Source organism: Electrophorus electricus, chromosome 18 (genome assembly GCF_041902795.1).
Source record: "Electrophorus electricus isolate QZ-2024a chromosome 18, ASM4190279v1, whole genome shotgun sequence".
NCBI lineage: Eukaryota > Metazoa > Chordata > Actinopteri > Gymnotiformes > Gymnotidae > Electrophorus > Electrophorus electricus.
In genome coordinates this window covers 19784420-19807501 of record NC_137514.1, presented here as the reverse complement: position 1 = coordinate 19807501, position 23082 = coordinate 19784420, and the positions used below count along the sequence as shown (strand labels likewise).

The 23082-nt window shown below is 37.8% G+C and overlaps 1 protein-coding gene and 1 pseudogene across 2 annotated transcripts; both read left to right on the top strand.

Annotated features, from left to right (window-relative positions):
• Nucleotides 1-21529, top strand: part of LOC145651998 (NLR family CARD domain-containing protein 3-like) — a 59354-nt pseudogene extending 37825 nt beyond the window's left edge.
• On the top strand, nt 199-5759 carry LOC145652121 (uncharacterized). 2 transcript variants are annotated; one of them, XM_081701682.1, is made up of 3 exons: nt 199-476; nt 827-946; nt 2919-5759. In XM_081701682.1, the coding sequence occupies exon 3, from the start codon at nt 2944-2946 to the stop codon at nt 4252-4254; it is 1311 nt and encodes a 436-aa protein (XP_081557808.1). In that variant the 5' UTR covers nt 199-476; nt 827-946; nt 2919-2943; the 3' UTR covers nt 4255-5759. The 2 variants fall into 2 exon arrangements, with proteins under 2 accessions (XP_081557808.1, XP_081557807.1); XM_081701681.1 differs by lacking the exon at nt 827-946.
• Nucleotides 21530-23082: the final 1553 nt, after the last annotated feature.

Genomic DNA, 23082 nt, shown 5'->3' with positions numbered 1-23082 from the left:
AAACTAGACTAAACCAGAATACATTCATAACAAGAACATGACTAAAGGGAAAACCGTACAATACTTGCGTATAACAATGAGAGCGTAACCTAGGCCTAGCAAAGCGAGAAAGCACAACAGACGACGGAACATGAGACGGGGGAAACAAGGCTTAAATAGAAGAACAAACAAAGAGAGGAGGAGACAGGGAACCAGTTATACAGACGAGAACAGGAAAACAATGAACTAAGTCAAGTAGCATGGAAACGGGGAACGCTCCTGTATGCGAGCGGGACATTATGAATTAACAACTGTCAAGATGGAGTTTTCCGCGCTGTTCTGAATAAAACAGGCCGTGGATTACAAGGCAACCAGTCAAAGGATTATAGACTCTTGCCACCACCTGGTTCTCCTCTACGGCTTCAAAAAAGGAAGAGATTAACTTTGCTGGTGCGGTGCCGCTTCGCAACCTATTTAAACATGCGCCAAAGAACCTGGTAAGAATTGTGTGTCTATTCAAAAGAGAACGATCCTTATATTTTAAAGTTTGTTTTATAAATCATAAGTAACCGCTTTAATTACACACAGTACAACACACTGGCTGGTTGTTTGGCGTTATTTAGCACGTTTAATCAGACCCAAGGAAAACATATGCGCTACAATCAATCAAATACTCAAACCTTTTCATACCCTTTTTGCCCCTGTATCTAAGATAATAACAGAGCAATATGTTGTATTTTGTGTTGTTTTTGAGAGGTCCCTTTATCTTTAGTTTCACAGACTATCCAGATATACAAACCCAATGTATCATTTGCGTTTGGCCAATGTGAACTGTTTTTCAACACAGACCCACCCCCTGCGGTTTCACCTGTGCATAATATTCGCGGAAAAACCAGGTTCTTGTAAATAGACTAGTCTGGACGGCAGTAATGAATACATGCAAAAAGACATAAGCGTCAGTAGATAGGTAAGTAAAAACCTAATGGTAGTTGTATTATTATTATTTTTTTGCCAAATAATAAGGCACAAAAAGTGCAATCAACACCGTGACTTCAGTTGATTAGGTATGCATACAATATAGCTGTACATAACGAGTTGCCTTACATTTTACAGAGAATTATATCAAGCCAGCTAATTAGATTTTTAATTAGATTTTTTCGCTGGCTTGAAACACAGCTGGTGTCGCTATTATACTCTAAACTCAACTGACTGTACCAGAGTCCTGTAAACTGTGTATATTGCGTATTAGTCTTCATTAATAATCTGGATTTGACCAAGTTCAACCAAGGACAGACTCGGTGCGGTCAACCTAACTTTATACTTGTCACGAATCTGACTTCCCCACTCATCATATGAATGTAATTAGCGAGCAACGAACAAACTAACGAATAATGCGAGAATACGAACGAGTTCTGCAAGTTTGTCTTCATAGTCATTTGTCTTAATGAATGGGTATAAAGTACTTCTTAGTTTAGTGCGCCCGTGAACCAGATGGGACAGAGCAACTACGCGAAAACTGATCCATTTCACAGTTTTTCGCTATCTTGAAACACTCTCTTCAGGAGCAACGTTCCTCGGCAGTACTATCCGATTAACTGCAGTGCCTGTCGCATATCCCATTTATATAATGTATTTTTGCAAAGGTGGACAATACCTGTGTGGGTGTATTTAGGTACTATATTTAAGTATAATTTTGGTCAATCTGCAGTTTACTCAGGCATTATTAATACTAAATACTTAATTATGCTAAAAAGTGGTTGCGTACATTTTCATTTAGGCCTTCAGTGTACAAAATTACAATAATGCATGTATTTACTTAAAAAGCACATTGCAATTCATATTTATTCATTTTAAATATAAAAGCTGAAAATTGTCGATTAACTTTATCTGAAATCGATTGCCGAGGCTGTTAAAATATTGCTTGAAAACCTGGTTTGAAAAAAGAGGACAGAGAAACCTTAACTGACCCCGACATGCAAGTTGCAAAACGCAGAGAAAATAAATAAGGGAGACGCTGTAAACAGCATCATTGTCATTATTATTGGGGTCCAGTCACCGTACGTGCTTATTGTGTATATATATTGTATATATTTTTATTGTTATTCAGACACGAAATTTGATCAATAGGTAGTAGTCCCTCCACAACGCCAGACCGATTATATGATATAATATGGAATATAATGCACATTAACGTATTCCACTATGTCGTATTTTATTTTATTTTTTTTCAGTATTACAAGTACTACTTATATTTTAATGGTTAGTATTTGCTTAGCTTTAAATAACAGCATTTCAACAAGACTGCTTATCTCTTGAAACATATTTGTCCCTATTGTTTTTACAGGTTTTTTTTTTGTTTGTTTGTTTTGGGTTGTTGGTTTTTTTTTTTGTTTTTTTGTTTTTTTTTTGGGGGGGGGGGGTTGGTCACTCGTTTTGCCATCATAGTGACACATCCTCTGAATGTTTCTTGGGCAGAGAGATTAAAACCTGTTTGTTAAGTGTTTCTGCTGGCTATACAAAAAACTAAAAGGAGAGCAATATCATCCTTTTTTATGTAAACATTTTCCATTCACATGGAGCAAAGATATGATAAAAATGTTCACCCCTATGAAAGTCTGTGCAGTGCTGCACTGAATCTATATTTAATCTTAAGACCCTCTTGATGACTGTCCCACACTAAGGGGCTATAATATGAAAATAATGTTTTATTTACAAACAATATTTGTAAACTCATGATATATTTCTTATGGACTATTTGCATGTGGGAAATTAGAAAATTTCATATCATAAAACAACCATATGTGAATATATGTTCTAGTTATTAGCATATTCAGAAAGTAAAATCACCATCTGTGAATGTTCTATTTATTAGTGTATTCAGAAAATTAACAGGAACTGCTTGTACTGATACAATTATAATATTTTGTTTCCATCTGCAGGTCTTTTTCTAGATTGTGGATTAAGATGCGGAAAAAACAGTTCCATATTTTTGTTTTGCTTTTAGTTTCTGTGTTTTTAGGGGTCATCCTTATTCAAATATTTACCGGACATACATTTATGGACATATTGCCAGCTATGCACAGTAGTTCTGAAACAAACAAATACAGTTTGTTTTCTATAACTCCCATTAGACACTCAAAACATTTAATGGTGTCTGCATTTATTGATCATAGAATCAATAAGGCCATTCGAGTTATCAGTATAATCCAAAGGGACAGTCTACTGCCGCTTTACTGCATCTACTGTAATGATGACCATACCTGCCAGACTGCTGAGGCTGAAGTCCAGATACATAGTGACCATTTCGGCTTTCCATATGCAGCTTCAGATGTTCTGTGTCGTGGTGCACACACTCAAGATGCAGCATTTGTATCCATTTCAACCAGTAGAAACATCTCAGACATTTATTCTGAAGATCTCTTGCCAATAAAGAACACGGTGACCAGAGAAACATTTAGCTTCAACTATACCGTATGTATCTCAAACCTCTTTGGAAGCTATAATAATGTTCTGCAGTTTGCCCAAACCATGGAAATGTACAAGCTTCTGGGTATACAACATGTAGTGATCTACAACACCAGCTGTGGTCCTGACCTGGAGAAACTCTTACAGCATTACAAGAAAGAAGGAATACTAGAGATTGTTCCATGGCCTATCGACCATTTCCTTAACCCATCTAAAGGATGGAACTTTGTGGAGCATGGTGGAGACCTCCACTATTATGGCCAGTTGGTAACCCTCAATGAGTGTATCTATAGAAACATGTATCAGTCCAAATATGTTCTTCTGAATGACATTGATGAGATCATTATGCCTTATAAGCATGCTAACCTTCCATTACTGATGGAGGATCTTCAACAGGAGCACAGAGATGTGGGGGTATTTCTTATTGAGAACCACATTTTCCCCAAGACACAATTTGAGGAAACTGGTAGATTTGATCGGTCTGAATGGAGAGGTATACCTGGCATCAATATTATGGAACACATTTATAGAGAACCAGACAAAAAAGGCATCTCCAACCCCAGAAAACTGATCATCAACCCAAGGAGTGTGATAAAAACATCAGTGCATTCCACCCTGCAACAATATGGGGATGTTTATTATGTACCTTTTGATGTAAGTCATATTGTTCATGTGAGAGTACCACTACAGGGGCATCTTATCAAAGAACAACTGGCTGTTGACACAAGGGTGTGGGACTTTAAGCAAGAACTGATATCAAATGTTGATAAGACTCTACAGGCATCTGATTTGCTGAAGATTACAGATTGACATGATATTAATTTTAGTGCTTTTTTTTGCTTCTCAGGTATTTGTCAAATTTGTATGTAAATGTATTTAAAAAAACATTTAAGATTGTGTATTTAACACCAGTTACATATAACCTGTTTCCAAACACTAATTGACTGTGGTTTTATACTCACGTACTCAAGTCAGACATACAAAGATATGAGGAGAACATAGAGAGGCGTAAAACGGATCACGTTGGAAAACCGATGAAGGACACGTTGGTATTGCCTCCAGATTCTTAGAGATCAGAGATGAAATCTACTATGGCATGTCTGGGACAGGTAGAGGGAGCAGTTTACCAGCCGGATGCAAAATGGCCGTCTTTCTCTGAGCGCAGGTGGAGCAGGAGAAGATCTACTTCCTTCTGCATCTAGAGCCACCAGTAGCATGTGGAATCTCGAAAAGAAAAGGGACAGCACACATACTGTCATACTGAAATATATAACTTTTATGTTTTCTCAATCACCATTGCTCCCATTGTACTGTACTACACAAGGAGATAATCACCACTCCCACTGTCCTTCAGTAAGGATGCCTGGACTACACCAGGGTCTACATAATATCAGGATATGTATTGTAGTGGTGTGTGTGAATTTATTAATTCTTTCTGTTTATTTCTAAATCTTTGCCTTTTCTTTTATATCATTGTATAATAAAAAAAGGAGGTGTTTTTCTTGGTTTACTTCTATTTACCTGTAGAAAGTTCAAAGTGTATAATGACAGAGCATGCACAACTCATTTGATGGATTTGTGACACCAGATGTTTTGTGTGTTTCCTGAGAGAACTCCTTATCTTGATGATTCTTATGCTCTGTGTGACTCAAAGTAAGTTTAATAAGACCAGGTGCTTTGTACCTCTCCTGGGGGAACTGGGTGACTTTAGGTAGGGGCACAGTCCTTGTAACCTTGTAATCAAATTGCTTTTTATCATAAAATGACCCATTTTATGTTCCACAGAGTGGGTGCCCCACATGGAGGCAGCCATGTTTAAAATAGATTTAGTGCAGAATCTCCTAAACATCCAGGGTAGAGTGCCTGTAAATTGTCTGTTTTACTGAATTATTGTTCTTTTAACACTTGGATTTACCAATTCACAGAAACATCACCTGAGTATTTCCAGTTTAATGTGTGAATGCTTCAGCCCAGCACAGAGCTGCTCCACTCTTGAGTCCTTTATGCAGATGTTATTCATTTCCAGCTATTTTAGGGAGTAGTTTTCTGTGTGTAGAGCTGATGTGAGTGATTCGAAAGACTCCTCAGTAAGATTACAGGAAGTTAATCTGCAAAGATGGAATAAATACAGCACGAATCACAGATAAAATAATTCCCAATCAGACAGTTTTTTTTTTATTAATCTGTCTATGTTAAGCATGTTATACAACACTCTAACATGATGATATTGATTATTGATACACTGATCAAAGCACAGGCCTGTCACACTTCCAGTCTGTCTCAGTGCCTACAGCTAATAAAAATGCCTTTTCACATTTTGAAATATTAAGTTGAAATATTTATTTCAAATTGAAATGGATTGTTTAATCAGGTTTAAAAAAGGTCTTCCCATCTGGGCAAGTGCTCTATGCTATTGAATAAGAGTGCTTGGGTAAAACCCCTAATAATAATCTCATGAACATGTGTAACATGACTAAAAATGATAAGTTCCTCTGGATAAGAGCATAAGGTAAATGTAGTCAGTTCAGTTCTATAATACAGTTTAGTAACACTCATACAAACTTTATATACAGCACAGTATGTGTCTAAATAAACTGCTTTGTCAGTGGAATTCATGATACTTCAATTGCACAATGCTTAGATGTTAAAAATGGACATTAGGTTTTGATGTTCAGCATAGATGCTGCTATTTTTTGAGATGTTATTATCCATTGTCTCTCCATTCACAAACCTGATTGGTGAAGGCTTTATAACCTCCTGCCTCTCCACCCACAAACCTTTTTAATACTTGTAAAACTGCCTCCCAATTAATTGAGGGCTCTGAGACACACCAACATGGTTTAGAATCGCAAAGTGGTTAGAAAAAGTGTTCAGAGGCCAATGGACACAGGACCTTAAACGCAAATAAAATAAATCAGGTTATATATGCTGATAATAAAAAAAGGAATGTATTTAAACCAATATATTCCATAATCCAGAATAATCCATTTGACTCATGCAGGTGTTTTATCCAGTCATCAGTAGTAAATTAATATAAGCAGCAACCAAATATCATACCAAAGTTGTGCAAGATAGTCACTGACACTCATTCAGGAGGAGTTATCATAAATATCACCTTTCATCTTTCCCCTCAGCCAACAAGACTAACTAGTTATACACTCACAGTCTGTCATATGGTACATGTGTAAAATGCACATAGCCTACTATATGTTCTGTATAGTAAACTGGGTTCCTGTGTTCTGGGCTTTTTTTTTTTTTTTTTTTTTAAATTTAAAGGTTGGTATTGGCTAGACCTAAGGACGCATAGGATGTGTAATTGTAATAATGTTACTCATTGCATAGTGGAGTGGGGACATCATGTTCTGCCCTTCCTTCTTCAATTTTAGGAAATACAACTTCACACATTTGTTTCTCTAACATTACTGGCCCAAGTGCCACAGGGCGCGGTGCAGGACGCACAGACTTCCTCTTTCGTGCAGAACATTTATTGACATTACACATTTAAGACAAAGGTGGCGTTTATGTATTACATTCACAATGAACATAACTAAACACTTAACATTAAACGATAAACACCTGAACTTTAACATGGGACAAACTAACATTATGGCTACAATGTTATGGAACACATGTAGCAACAATGACCAACAATGGGAGCACACACAGACAGGGGTTTAAATAGACACAAGACATTTAACATTAAGCCCTGTGCACGTGTGTGCAATCCCGGGGGGGGGGGGGGGGGGGGGGGCGTGGTTACACCACAAACATCGTACATGTGGATCCCCCTGCACACGGTGGGCTGTACCACATGATTTATGGGGGAGGAGCATTCCATGATAGTTTGCCTGGAACCTTCTGAATAAAAGAGATTACCCAAGCTTATAACCATCATGTTTTCCTATCACAAGTGGATGATTAGTGCACATATAGATAACAAACATCCCGGTTTAAATAGAAGTTACATTTGACATTTGTATAAATTTTTGGTAGCCACTCGATCCAGTATGAGTTGGTGCTATTGTGTTGTGCTTTCTGTTGTGTTTGGTTAGAGAGGGTGAGAGGGTAAGTTTTGTTTATATTATTGTGCCATTACCTTCCCTGAGGTAATGTTGTATTTATGACAATCAAACCTCCAGCTCTTTCAAACAAGCTGTTCCAATTGTAAAGTTGACTTTCAGTTTCAGAATTTCAATTGAGTGTTTGCCAAGTGTACATATAGTAAGTCTACAGATAATGATTAAATAGAACAGATCTTACACTATGACCAATGAATAGGGTGAGTTATTATAATAATAAAATGTCTTAATGTTTTGTGCATTCTTGTATCCCTGCTGTTTAAAATAAGCAAGAGAATTCTACAATTAAGTGGAAAATAATTTATAAGTAATAATATATAAGTAATTCTGACCTGAGTATTTCCAGTTTACATTGTGAACTCTTCAGTCCAGAAGAGAGCAGCTCTACCCCTCAACTTGATATTTTATTGATCCTGAGGTGCAGGTGTTTCAAAGATGAAACTTCTGATTTGTAGAGCTGAACCCAATGTTTCAATGGACTGCACAGAGAGATTGCAGCCAGTTAATCTAATAAAATATCTGCAAACTTAGTGTGCATTTGGAAAAATCCAGACAAAATAATGGAAAACTTCAGGGGACTTGTCTTAATAATTTTCAGCCATGGAGTACACTGGCATCATTTCATGAAAATGGCCAACGACATTTATGCCTTGTCCACATGTACCTATTGAGCAATAACCAGCCGGCAAACAGCCAAATATTTTTAGTTTCTTTTCTCTATTTATTCCTACATGTCCCTGTCCACAGCCCTTCGCTTATAAATAAGGCTTTGGGCAAGACTGTGCCACATCATTCTGATGTTCATCATTCTCATCTTACTTGCAAGGCCAAAGCTGTGAGGTAATAAAATGATATTGTAAGCAGAAAATAGGGATGGTCCAGAATAAACTGGTTTCATGCAAGAAAGGCATCTGTAGGCTTCAGCCTAAATCCTCAGGAGACCTCTTTGACAGGCCTATAGGGGCCTCAGTCAAAGGGAGAGCCTTGGTTCAAGGACGGGACAGCTGGCCAAGCACCAGAAGAAATAATATGGACATCACCGAAAGAACCAATAGGGGTAGCTGGTGAAATAGATTATGATCGCCTTTTTAAAAAATAGAAGTAGTCCAGGATGAACTTAATGGTACCAAGAACTGGTTGGTGTAAGTATTAAATCAATTTGCATACATTGAATAATGTATGGTTTGGAGAACATTAGTGGAACCTGGCCAAGTGTTTTCTGAAAAAAATGAAAATGGTTATGCAGAAAATGTATAAAAGGTGTGTCCACCTGAGACTGTTAGACATTTTCTGGACAATGCCTCATTTGTAACATTGAGCTCAGAATAAAGATGAGACCAGTTCTTCTCTTCAATTAATTACAGAGTCTGCATCTTTATTTCTATTTAGTGTGTATTGAATAAACAGACTTGAATTTCGGAAGATACAGGAACAACAGCTGCATCCAGGATTGCATAATTACCTGTTAGGTTATTTGTCCTACTCAAGAACTTCTTTGATTTGCAGCTCACTCTGCGAATCTGCTTTGTGTTTCCTGTTTAAATAAACTGGCTGCTCCACTTGCACCTAGCTCGCTGACTCCAGCACCGTGTCACAAGCAAGGAACTACTGAGTTACAAATCAGACTGACCAGCTTTCCCAAAAAGTAAATGAAAACAATCTCCCCAAAAACACAGTTTTTATAGACTGTAGTGGTACATACTTGATGTGGCCTTCATAGTTCCAGCAAAAATCAACAGTGTCACACAGGTCAGTTTTATCCCTGAAAAACAGCTTGAACATTTTTTATAACATATTTTTCATTCTTTTATACAAACCATGATGTTACACTTAATTCATGGAACACCTTTTCTGAATTGTTGCTTCCTTCACATGCTGAAAGTGAGAGTTGCTTGAAGATATCTTGAAACCTATATTACAGCAAGGAGGAAAAATAATTCAGATTTAAAAACTGTTGGTGTCATATAATCTGAAATATTCCAACCTCATGGAGTTGATAGACAATCACACAGAATTTAAAAACAAAAAACAAACGAAAAAAACAAGCAGATAAAATCACAAAAGAACCAAATGCTACAACCATCAAAACCCAGCAATGACAGACATCAATACACATGTTTAAATAGATGAATTAAGAAGTTAATAAATAAATGCAAGCGTGGAGAAAATGGAACGTTAGACAAGGCGGACAGAGTAACAAAACTAAAAGAACAGAACCATGTCACATGGGCACCATGGGAACCGCAAACCTAGAGGGGAATGATAACATCCATTCATCCATCCATCCATTCATCCATCTATTTGTTGCAGCTATATAGTTAACACTTATTTAGAAACATTAAATACGTGGTGTTGTGTCTTTCCTTTCTAAGGAGATAGCTGAAACTACTAAAATCGGGTTAAGAACTGTCCAACGCCTTATTAAAAAGTGGAAGGACAGTGGGGAAACATCATCTTCGAGGAAGGAATGTGGTCGGAAAAAAATCTTGAATGATCGTGATCGGCAATCACTTAAACATGTGGTGAAATCAAATCGTAGAAAACAACAGTAGAACTCGGGGTTATGTTTCATAGTGAAAGTAAGAGCATTTCCACATGAACAATGTGAAGGGAACTCAAGGGCTTGGGGCTAAACAGCTGTGTAGCCTTAAGAAAACCACTTCTCAGTGAGGCTAACCAGCAAAAATGGCTTCAATTTGCTAGGGAGCATAAAGATTGGACTCTGGAGCAATGGAATAAGGTCATGTGGTCTGATGAGTCCAGATTTACCCTGTTCCAGAGTGATGGGCACATCAGGGTAAGAAGAGAGGTGGCTGAAGTGATGCACCCATCATGCCTAGTGCCTGCCGTATACAAGCCTGTGGGGGCAGTGCTATGATCTGGGGTTGCTGCAGTTGGTCAGGTCTAGGTTCAACAACATTATGTGCCCAAAGAATGAGGTCAGCTGACTACCTGAATATACTGAATGACCAGATTATTCCATCAATGGATTTTTTCTTCCCTGATGGCATGGGCATAATCTAAGATGACAATGCAAGAATTCATTGGGCTCAAATTGTGAAAGAGTGGTTAAGGAAGCATGAGGCATCATTTTCACACATGGATTGGTCACCACAGGGTGCAGACCTGAACCCCATTGAGAATCTTTGGGATGTGCTGGAGAAGACTTTGCGCAGTGGTCCAAATCTACCATCATCAATACAATATGATACAAGATTGAGAATACATGATCATGCATAGAAATATATGTTATTGTTTTAGTAAGAATTTCATGTGAACTAACAATCTGAAACATGCTATTGAGAATTGTGAAACAATTGAAACAAAAATGAATGAAATGAATGAAACAAAAATTGCTTTAGAAGAATGAAACAAAAAGCGATGCTAGTATAATTTCTTCATTGGACATATAGCTGGCTTCCATGTGTGGTCTAGATCATGATTCATAAAAGACCATAATCATGTAAAAATAGTCAATTTTTATTGTCATCATAGCAATTTGCATTGTGCAGTACACAGTGTGGTCAAATAATGTTTCTCCTGGACCCAGGTGCAAGACACGTGTACACAAATGAATGACAAGTGCTGACAGAGGACCTCAGGAATTTTAGCAGCAATGAAGTGAGGAGTGTTTTTTATATATATAAAACTAAGCTTGGCCTTGACCTTTGATTGGTGTTTGTCAAGATGGTGCAGTGAAGATAGACTACAAATTATTCCTCTGATGAAACTTTGACCTGGTCAAAGGGGGGCTCTTTCCCACCCATGGGCCACAGACCAGACCCAGGACCCACTGGTGCTTTGAGGCTGAGCAACAATGACATACAGCCGATCTGAATCCACTGTCAACAGTTCCCAGTCAGGCCAAAAAAGTGTAATAAAAACAAAAATGCCATGATAAATATATACACACATGAATACTGTCCATGATTCCAATTATACAATGATATGTATTTTAGACCAGACTGCCCAGGTCCTATAACCCACTTTTACCTACCAGAAACCAAACCAATCTGTAGATTAAGATGACTTCAATGAAAAAGAACTTTCTGCATACATAGGACATGATAGAATTCATACATTTATTTATGACCTTAATCTTATGGAGAGGAATTTGTACCAAACTGACATGCAGTCATGACAGTCAAAAAACATAAAATGCAATACACTTTGAAATGTAATCAAGACACAACTATATTGCTCTCCTATTCTTGAGAGTGGTTTGCATTCAGTTCTGACAAGAATTCAGCATTTCATTCATAAATAAACAAACAAACAAAAAGTTTTTTTTGTTCTTTTTTTTAAATGCAAAGCCCCACATATTGTTTTTCAGTAAAGACATTAAATGACACAAAAATCATATAATATAGGATTCGCTTTTCATGTTGGCACTTATTCTGCATGTTGCTATTGACAAGTCATGTTGTGCATTTTATGTTTTTCCACTGCTCTGCATTTATATTCGACATGAAATCCTCTCCATATTTTTTCTGTGAGGTTTAAGAAAGATGTTTAAGAAAGTTTCTCCTCTATCTATAATGGTATCATCTGGTGAGACTTTAACTCGTCCAACCATTGTCACTAAAACAGGTGAGTGGGTTCAACTTGTATTCCACCAGCTCTGTAGACACAGAAAGAGCCTGATTTTTACATTCATAAATGCACAGAGTTCAGACCATTTCACCTACAGTCACATTCACTAATACACTGAGACTACAGACTATTCAGCCTCATCATATAAAGTACAGCGAATCACAGTCAGCAAGATCTTCATGTAGACAAAACATAGGCAATAACAAGGCCGCCACCTAGTGGCTGTCATGTTAAAATCAACTTCATTTACATTCTAAGCAGCAGTTCCTTATGCTTGAACGCAAATCATATGCTTAAACTGCTATTACAGTCTTTTGCCACATACTTGGACAGATTCTACCTCATCACTGTAGGGCTCCTGATATTTAATTTTTGTATTTTCAATCATTTTATTTTTAACAAATAGGGCTGCAGTTACTGCCATCTATTGGAGGAACTGTTAAGATGTGGGCTGCAGTGGAAAATGATAAACAATTAATTCCTGTTGGTGATTAGTTTAATAAAACTTGATTGACAGAAATATAATATGTTTGGCTGCAGTAGAAAATGTTTGACAGGTACCCCAACAAACCCTCCTGACTTGTGCTCCGGCCTTGAGCATTACATATTGAAACTTGGAATACATTTTGTCTTAAAACAAAATTGTACTACAACAATATTTTCTTCACTTCAAGCAGGGGAATAAAAACATGTCAAATGTCTTACAAGATTTTGACCACGACAAAAATATATCTTCAATTACCAACAAAATAAAACTTTTTTAAGGAAAATCTATTCTATTGTGACTATTGAATGTGAATCATATAGTTGCTGAGTCATGCGCACACTCAGCTTTTAAAGGGAATGCGAGGATTTAATCTGATTGCATATTGCAGTGACGCCTAACCACACCTACTGATCATATATAATGTATTCTGTTAACCCGAAACTCTTTTTGCAATTGCACCACTCTGCGCTGGTCCTGAAAATAGCAAACAACATTTATCCCACACCCACATGTGCAGGCACTGTGAATATATGTCTTATTTCTGCACTTGCGCAGTGTCCAAGAAAACAGAGCCCAATGTGTGTTTTGTGTAAGCCTCAGTAGGCAGGGGAATATTATGATGTTCAACAGATCTGTCATCTTTCTACCAGTTGTATGTTTAGAGTTTTGTGTGTTTCTCTGTAGGTGTTCCTCCAGGAACTGCAAAGTCAGTTTTGACAGCTGTCTTGTTATTATGCATGGCACGATATGTGTATCCAAACTGAGAGTCTCCAGTGTGTCCTTTCCTGCTGATTCATTTATATGACACTGCTATTCCTCTTCTCCACTCCACCCAGTCTCCCAGTAACAGCTGCCCATTTGCATGGGTTACCTTTCTGTTCCCCTCAGACACAGAGAGATGTGCGTGCTGTGTTTGGGTCCAGTGTGAGCTCACACATATCTGCATACAATAAGAGACATTAGATGAGATGACACATACTGAGTGACTGTGTGTGTGTGTGTGTATATGTGTGTGTATGTATGTGTGTGTGTGTGTGTATATGTGTGTGTATGTATGTGTGTGTGTGTGTGTGTGTATGTGTGTGTGTGTGTGTGTGTGTGTGTATATGTGTGTGTATGTATGTGTGTGTGTGTGTGTGTGTATGTGTGTGTGTGTGTGTGTGTGTGTGTGTGTTTGTGTGTGTATATGTGTGTGTGTGTGTGTGTGTGTGTGTGTGTGTTTGTGTGTGTATATGTGTGTGTGTGTGTGTGTATGTGTGTGTGTGTGTGTATATGTGTGTGTATGTATGTGTGTGTGTGTGTGTGTGTATGTGTGTGTGTGTGTGTGTGTGTGTGTGTGTTTGTGTGTGTATATGTGTGTGTGTGTGTGTGTATGTGTGTGTGTGTGTGTATATGTGTGTGTATGTATGTGTGTGTGTGTGTGTGTGTGTGTGTGTGTGTGTGTGTGTGTGTGTATGTGTGTGTGTGTGTGTGTGTGTGTGTGTGTGCGCGTGTGCACTAAGCAGAATGCAGCCATTTTGGTGTTGTTCTATAGGTGACACTGATGTGTGTTCTTGTTTCTATAGTTTGGGTACTAACTAGTGATTCAAGTAGCCTGTCAAAGTTGAGCATGTGGGCGTGTCATCTTTGTCTCCACAGACGTGCCTGCGCATGACGCTTATGTCTTTTCCTCTCTTGTTTCCTTTTGGACAGAATGGATTACAAACCCACATTCAGGCGAGAGACCTCCGGCGAGCTCACCCTACAGACCCTCCAGCCTTCGCCCGAGGCCGTGGAGCTGGCCGACGCCTCCCCGTCCCTGCCTACTCCAGCACCAGTGCCCCATCTTCCAGGTGTGTGTGTGTGGGGGGGATGACCGAGTCATTGAGTGCCTTTGAATGTGACTCCTTTCTGATAGCTGAAGTTGCTCCTTGTGGCTGTTCGCAGGCGATTTGGTAACAAATCAACCAATGATTATAAGCACACTGTTCACAAAGAAAGACTCATTCATCAAAAGCTATGAGTTTCAGCCCACCTTGTCATCGCCTATGTCTGCAACGAGTCGAACTATTACCAGAAAATACCCGGCGTGGGCACCCAATTTTAGCCAGGGAAGAGGAGCAAGAAGAAGAAGAAGGGGAAGAAGGCACGTAATTATTCCTCCCCATCCCTTGTAGGGAAACCTCCCATGTTCTTGGAAACTCGTTTTCGTTTTTATTACACTTTTTTGGCCTGACTGGGAACTGTTGACAGTGGATTCAGATCGGCTGTATGTCATTGTTGCTCAGCCTCAAAGCACCAGTGGGTCCTGGGTCTGGTCTGTGGCCCATGGGTGGGAAAGAGCCCCCCTTTGACCAGGTCAAAGTTTCATCAGAGGAATAATTTGTAGTCTATCTTCACTGCACCATCTTGACAAACACCAATCAAAGGTCAAGGCCAAGCTTAGTTTTATATATATATATATAAAACACTCCTCACTTCATTGCTGCCAATATTCCTGAGGTCCTCTGTCAGCACTTGTCATTCATTCGTGTACACGTGTCTTGCACCTGGGTCCAGGAGAAACATTATTTGACCACACTGTGTACTGCACAATGCAAATTGCTATGATGACAATAAAAATTGACTATTTTTACCTGATTATGGTCTTTTATGAATCATGGTCTAGACCACACATGGAAGCCAGCTATATGTCCAATGAAGAAATTATACTAGCATCGCTTTTTGTTTCATTCTTCTAAAGCAATTTTTGTTTCATTCATTTCATTCATTTTTGTTTCAATTGTTTCACAATTCTCAATAGCATGTTTCACATTGTTAGTTCACATGAAATTCTTACGAAAACAATAACATATATTTCTATGCATGATCATGTATTCTCAATCTTGTATCATCTTGCATTGATGATGGGAGATTTGGACCACTGCGCAAAGTCTTCTCCAGCACATCCCAAAGATTCTCAATGGGGTTCAGGTCTGGACCCTGTGGTGACCAATCCATGTGTGAAAATGATGCCTCATGCTTCCTTAACCACTCTTTCACAATTTGAGCCCAATGAATCCTCGCATTGTCATCTTAGATTATGCCCATGCCATCAGGGAAGAAAAAATCCATTGATGGAATAATCTGGTCATTCAGTATATTCAGGTAGTCAGCTGACCTCATTCTTTGGGCACATAATGTTGCTGAACCTAGACCTGACCAACTGCAGCAACCCCAGATCATAGCACTGCCCCCACAGGCTTGTATACAGCAGGCACTAGGCATGATGGGTGCATCACTTCAGCCACCTCTCTTCTTACCCTGATGTGCCCATCACTCTGGAGCAGGGTAAATCTGGACTCATCAGACCACATGACCTTATTCCATTGTTCCAGAGTCCAATCTTTATGCTCCCTAGCAAATTGAAGCCATTTTTGCTGGTTAGCCTCACTGAGAAGTGGTTTTCTTAAGGCTACACAGCTGTTTAGCCCCAAGCCCTTGAGTTCCCTTCACATTGTTCATGTGGAAATGCTCTTACTTTCACTATTAAACATAACCCCGAGTTCTACTTTTGTTTTCTACGATTTGATTTCACCACATGTTTAAGTGATTGCCGATCACGATCATTCAAGATTTTTTTCCGACCACATTCCTTCCTCGAAGATGATGTTTCCCCACTGTCCTTCCACTTTTTAATAAGGCGTTGGACAGTTCTTAACCCGATTTTAGTAGTTTCAGCTATCTCCTTAGAAAGGAAAGACACAACACCACGTATTTAATGTTTCTAAATAAGTGTTAACTATATAGCTGCAACAAATAGATGGATGAATGGATGGATGGATGAATGGATGTTATCATTCCCCTCTAGGTTTGCGGTTCCCATGGTGCCCATGTGACATGGTTCTGTTCTTTTAGTTTTGTTACTCTGTCCGCCTTGTCTAACGTTCCATTTTCTCCACGCTTGCATTTATTTATTAACTTCTTAATTCATCTATTTAAACATGTGTATTGATGTCTGTCATTGCTGGGTTTTGATGGTTGTAGCATTTGGTTCTTTTGTGATTTTATCTGCTTGTTTTTTTCGTTTGTTTTTTGTTTTTAAATTCTGTGTGATTGTCTATCAACTCCATGAGGTTGGAATATTTCAGATTATATGACACCAACAGTTTTTAAATCTGAATTATTTTTCCTCCTTGCTGTAATATAGGTTTCAAGATATCTTCAAGCAACTCTCACTTTCAGCATGTGAAGGAAGCAACAATTCAGAAAAGGTGTTCCATGAATTAAGTGTAACATCATGGTTTGTATAAAAGAATGAAAAATATGTTATAAAAAATGTTCAAGCTGTTTTTCAGGGATAAAACTGACCTGTGTGACACTGTTGATTTTTGCTGGAACTATGAAGGCCACATCAAGTATGTACCACTACAGTCTATAAAAACTGTGTTTTTGGGGAGATTGTTTTCATTTACTTTTTGGGAAAGCTGGTCAGTCTGATTTGTAACTCAGTAGTTCCTTGCTTGTGACACGGTGCTGGAGTCAGCGAGCTAGGTGCAAGTGGAGCAGCCAGTTTATTTAAACAGGAAACACAAAGCAGATTCGCAGAGTGAGCTGCAAATCAAAGAAGTTCTTGAGTAGGACAAATAACCTAACAGGTAATTATGCAATCCTGGATGCAGCTGTTGTTCCTGTATCTTCCGAAATTCAAGTCTGTTTATTCAATACACACTAAATAGAAATAAAGATGCAGACTCTGTAATTAATTGAAGAGAAGAACTGGTCTCATCTTTATTCTGAGCTCAATGTTACAAATGAGGCATTGTCCAGAAAATGTCTAACAGTCTCAGGTGGACACACCTTTTATACATTTTCTGCATAACCATTTTCATTTTTTTCAGAAAACACTTGGCCAGGTTCCACTAATGTTCTCCAAACCATACATTATTCAATGTATGCAAATTGATTTAATACTTACACCAACCAGTTCTTGGTACCATTAAGTTCATCCTGGACTACTTCTATTTTTTAAAAAGGCGATCATAATCTATTTCACCAGCTACCCCTATTGGTTCTTTCGGTGATGTCCATATTATTTCTTCTGGTGCTTGGCCAGCTGTCCCGTCCTTGAACCAAGGCTCTCCCTTTGACTGAGGCCCCTATAGGCCTGTCAAAGAGGTCTCCTGAGGATTTAGGCTGAAGCCTACAGATGCCTTTCTTGCATGAAACCAGTTTATTCTGGACCATCCCTATTTTCTGCTTACAATATCATTTTATTACCTCACAGCTTTGGCCTTGCAAGTAAGATGAGAATGATGAACATCAGAATGATGTGGCACAGTCTTGCCCAAAGCCTTATTTATAAGCGAAGGGCTGTGGACAGGGACATGTAGGAATAAATAGAGAAAAGAAACTAAAAATATTTGGCTGTTTGCCGGCTGGTTATTGCTCAATAGGTACATGTGGACAAGGCATAAATGTCGTTGGCCATTTTCATGAAATGATGCCAGTGTACTCCATGGCTGAAAATTATTAAGACAAGTCCCCTGAAGTTTTCCATTATTTTGTCTGGATTTTTCCAAATGCACACTAAGTTTGCAGATATTTTATTAGATTAACTGGCTGCAATCTCTCTGTGCAGTCCATTGAAACATTGGGTTCAGCTCTACAAATCAGAAGTTTCATCTTTGAAACACCTGCACCTCAGGATCAATAAAATATCAAGTTGAGGGGTAGAGCTGCTCTCTTCTGGACTGAAGAGTTCACAATGTAAACTGGAAATACTCAGGTCAGAATTACTTATATATTATTACTTATAAATTATTTTCCACTTAATTGTAGAATTCTCTTGCTTATTTTAAACAGCAGGGATACAAGAATGCACAAAACATTAAGACATTTTATTATTATAATAACTCACCCTATTCATTGGTCATAGTGTAAGATCTGTTCTATTTAATCATTATCTGTAGACTTACTATATGTACACTTGGCAAACACTCAATTGAAATTCTGAAACTGAAAGTCAACTTTACAATTGGAACAGCTTGTTTGAAAGAGCTGGAGGTTTGATTGTCATAAATACAACATTACCTCAGGGAAGGTAATGGCACAATAATATAAACAAAACTTACCCTCTCACCCTCTCTAACCAAACACAACAGAAAGCACAACACAATAGCACCAACTCATACTGGATCGAGTGGCTACCAAAAATTTATACAAATGTCAAATGTAACTTCTATTTAAACCGGGATGTTTGTTATCTATATGTGCACTAATCATCCACTTGTGATAGGAAAACATGATGGTTATAAGCTTGGGTAATCTCTTTTATTCAGAAGGTTCCAGGCAAACTATCATGGAATGCTCCTCCCCCATAAATCATGTGGTACAGCCCACCGTGTGCAGGGGGATCCACATGTACGATGTTTGTGGTGTAACCACGCCCCCCCCCCCCCCCCCCCCCCCCCCCGGGATTGCACACACGTGCACAGGGCTTAATGTTAAATGTCTTGTGTCTATTTAAACCCCTGTCTGTGTGTGCTCCCATTGTTGGTCATTGTTGCTACATGTGTTCCATAACATTGTAGCCATAATGTTAGTTTGTCCCATGTTAAAGTTCAGGTGTTTATCGTTTAATGTTAAGTGTTTAGTTATGTTCATTGTGAATGTAATACATAAACGCCACCTTTGTCTTAAATGTGTAATGTCAATAAATGTTCTGCACGAAAGAGGAAGTCTGTGCGTCCTGCACCGCGCCCTGTGGCACTTGGGCCAGTAATGTTAGAGAAACAAATGTGTGAAGTTGTATTTCCTAAAATTGAAGAAGGAAGGGCAGAACATGATGTCCCCACTCCACTATGCAATGAGTAACATTATTACAATTACACATCCTATGCGTCCTTAGGTCTAGCCAATACCAACCTTTAAATTTAAAAAAAAAAAAAAAAAAAAAGCCCAGAACACAGGAACCCAGTTTACTATACAGAACATATAGTAGGCTATGTGCATTTTACACATGTACCATATGACAGACTGTGAGTGTATAACTAGTTAGTCTTGTTGGCTGAGGGGAAAGATGAAAGGTGATATTTATGATAACTCCTCCTGAATGAGTGTCAGTGACTATCTTGCACAACTTTGGTATGATATTTGGTTGCTGCTTATATTAATTTACTACTGATGACTGGATAAAACACCTGCATGAGTCAAATGGATTATTCTGGATTATGGAATATATTGGTTTAAATACATTCCTTTTTTTATTATCAGCATATATAACCTGATTTATTTTATTTGCGTTTAAGGTCCTGTGTCCATTGGCCTCTGAACACTTTTTCTAACCACTTTGCGATTCTAAACCATGTTGGTGTGTCTCAGAGCCCTCAATTAATTGGGAGGCAGTTTTACAAGTATTAAAAAGGTTTGTGGGTGGAGAGGCAGGAGGTTATAAAGCCTTCACCAATCAGGTTTGTGAATGGAGAGACAATGGATAATAACATCTCAAAAAATAGCAGCATCTATGCTGAACATCAAAACCTAATGTCCATTTTTAACATCTAAGCATTGTGCAATTGAAGTATCATGAATTCCACTGACAAAGCAGTTTATTTAGACACATACTGTGCTGTATATAAAGTTTGTATGAGTGTTACTAAACTGTATTATAGAACTGAACTGACTACATTTACCTTATGCTCTTATCCAGAGGAACTTATCATTTTTAGTCATGTTACACATGTTCATGAGATTATTATTAGGGGTTTTACCCAAGCACTCTTATTCAATAGCATAGAGCACTTGCCCAGATGGGAAGACCTTTTTTAAACCTGATTAAACAATTCATTTCAATTTGAAATAAATATTTCAACTTAATATTTCAAAATGTGAAAAGGCATTTTTATTAGCTGTAGGCACTGAGACAGACTGGAAGTGTGACAGGCCTGTGCTTTGATCAGTGTATCAATAATCAATATCATCATGTTAGAGTGTTGTATAACATGCTTAACATAGACAGATTAATAAAAAAAAAACTGTCTGATTGGGAATTATTTTATCTGTGATTCATGCTGTATTTATTCCATCTTTGCAGATTAACTTCCTGTAATCTTACTGAGGAGTCTTTCGAATCACTCACATCAGCTCTACACACAGAAAACTACTCCCTAAAATAGCTGGAAATGAATAACATCTGCATAAAGGACTCAAGAGTGGAGCAGCTCTGTGCTGGGCTGAAGCATTCACACATTAAACTGGAAATACTCAGGTGATGTTTCTGTGAATTGGTAAATCCAAGTGTTAAAAGAACAATAATTCAGTAAAACAGACAATTTACAGGCACTCTACCCTGGATGTTTAGGAGATTCTGCACTAAATCTATTTTAAACATGGCTGCCTCCATGTGGGGCACCCACTCTGTGGAACATAAAATGGGTCATTTTATGATAAAAAGCAATTTGATTACAAGGTTACAAGGACTGTGCCCCTACCTAAAGTCACCCAGTTCCCCCAGGAGAGGTACAAAGCACCTGGTCTTATTAAACTTACTTTGAGTCACACAGAGCATAAGAATCATCAAGATAAGGAGTTCTCTCAGGAAACACACAAAACATCTGGTGTCACAAATCCATCAAATGAGTTGTGCATGCTCTGTCATTATACACTTTGAACTTTCTACAGGTAAATAGAGGTAAACCAAGAAAAACACCTCCTTTTTTTATTATACAATGATATAAAAGAAAAGGCAAAGATTTAGAAATAAACAGAAAGAATTAATAAATTCACACACACCACTACAATACATATCCTGATATTATGTAGACCCTGGTGTAGTCCAGGCATCCTTACTGAAGGACAGTGGGAGTGGTGATTATCTCCTTGTGTAGTACAGTACAATGGGAGCAATGGTGATTGAGAAAACATAAAAAAAACATAATTTCCGCATCTTAATCCACAATCTAGAAAAAGACCTGCAGATGGAAACAAAATATTATAATTGTATCAGTACAAGCAGTTCCTGTTAATTTTCTGAATACACTAATAAATAGACCATTCACAGATGGTGATTTTACTTTCTGAATATGCTAATAACTAGAACATATATTCACATATGGTTGTTTTATGATATGAAATTTTCTAATTTCCCACATGCAAATAGTCCATAAGAAATATATCATGAGTTTACAAATATTGTTTGTAAATAAAACATTATTTTCATATTATAGCCCCTTAGTGTGGGACAGTCATCAAGAGGGTCTTAAGATTAAATATAGATTCAGTGCAGCACTGCGCAGACTTTCATAGGGGTGAACATTTTTATCATATCTTTGCTCCATGTGAATGGAAAATGTTTACATAAAAAAGGATGATATTGCTCTCCTTTTAGTTTTTTGTATAGCCAGCAGAAAAACTTAACAAACAGGTTTTAATCTCTCTGCCCAAGAAACATTCAGAGGATGTGTCACTATGATGGTAAAACGAGTGACCAAACCCCCCCCCCAAAAAAAAAAAACAAACAAAAAAAAAACAACAACCCAAAACAAACAAACAAAAAAAAAACCTGTAAAAACAATAGGGACAAATATGTTTCAAGAGATAAGCAGTCTTGTTGAAATGCTGTTATTTAAAGCTAAGCAAATACTAACCATTAAAATATAAGTAGTACTTGTAATACTGAAAAAAAAAATAAAATAAAATACGACATAGTGTTATGGAATACGTTAATGTGCATTATATTCCATATTATATCATATAATCGGTCTGGCGTTGTGGAGGGACTACTACCTATTGATCAAATTTCGTGTCTGAATAACAATAAAAATATATACAATATATATACACAATAAGCACGTACGGTGACTGGACCCCAATAATAATGACAATGATGCTGTTTACAGCGTCTCCCTTATTTATTTTCTCTGCGTTTTGCAACTTGCATGTCGGGGTCAGTTAAGGTTTCTCTGTCCTCTTTTTTCAAACCAGGTTTTCAAGCAATATTTTAACAGCCTCGGCAATCGATTTCAGATAAAGTTAATCGACAATTTTCAGCTTTTATATTTAAAATGAATAAATATGAATTGCAATGTGCTTTTTAAGTAAATACATGCATTATTGTAATTTTGTACACTGAAGGCCTAAATGAAAATGTACGCAACCACTTTTTAGCATAATTAAGTATTTAGTATTAATAATGCCTGAGTAAACTGCAGATTGACCAAAATTATACTTAAATATAGTACCTAAATACACCCACACAGGTATTGTCCACCTTTGCAAAAATACATTATATAAATGGGATATGCGACAGGCACTGCAGTTAATCGGATAGTACTGCCGAGGAACGTTGCTCCTGAAGAGAGTGTTTCAAGATAGCGAAAAACTGTGAAATGGATCAGTTTTCGCGTAGTTGCTCTGTCCCATCTGGTTCACGGGCGCACTAAACTAAGAAGTACTTTATACCCATTCATTAAGACAAATGACTATGAAGACAAACTTGCAGAACTCGTTCGTATTCTCGCA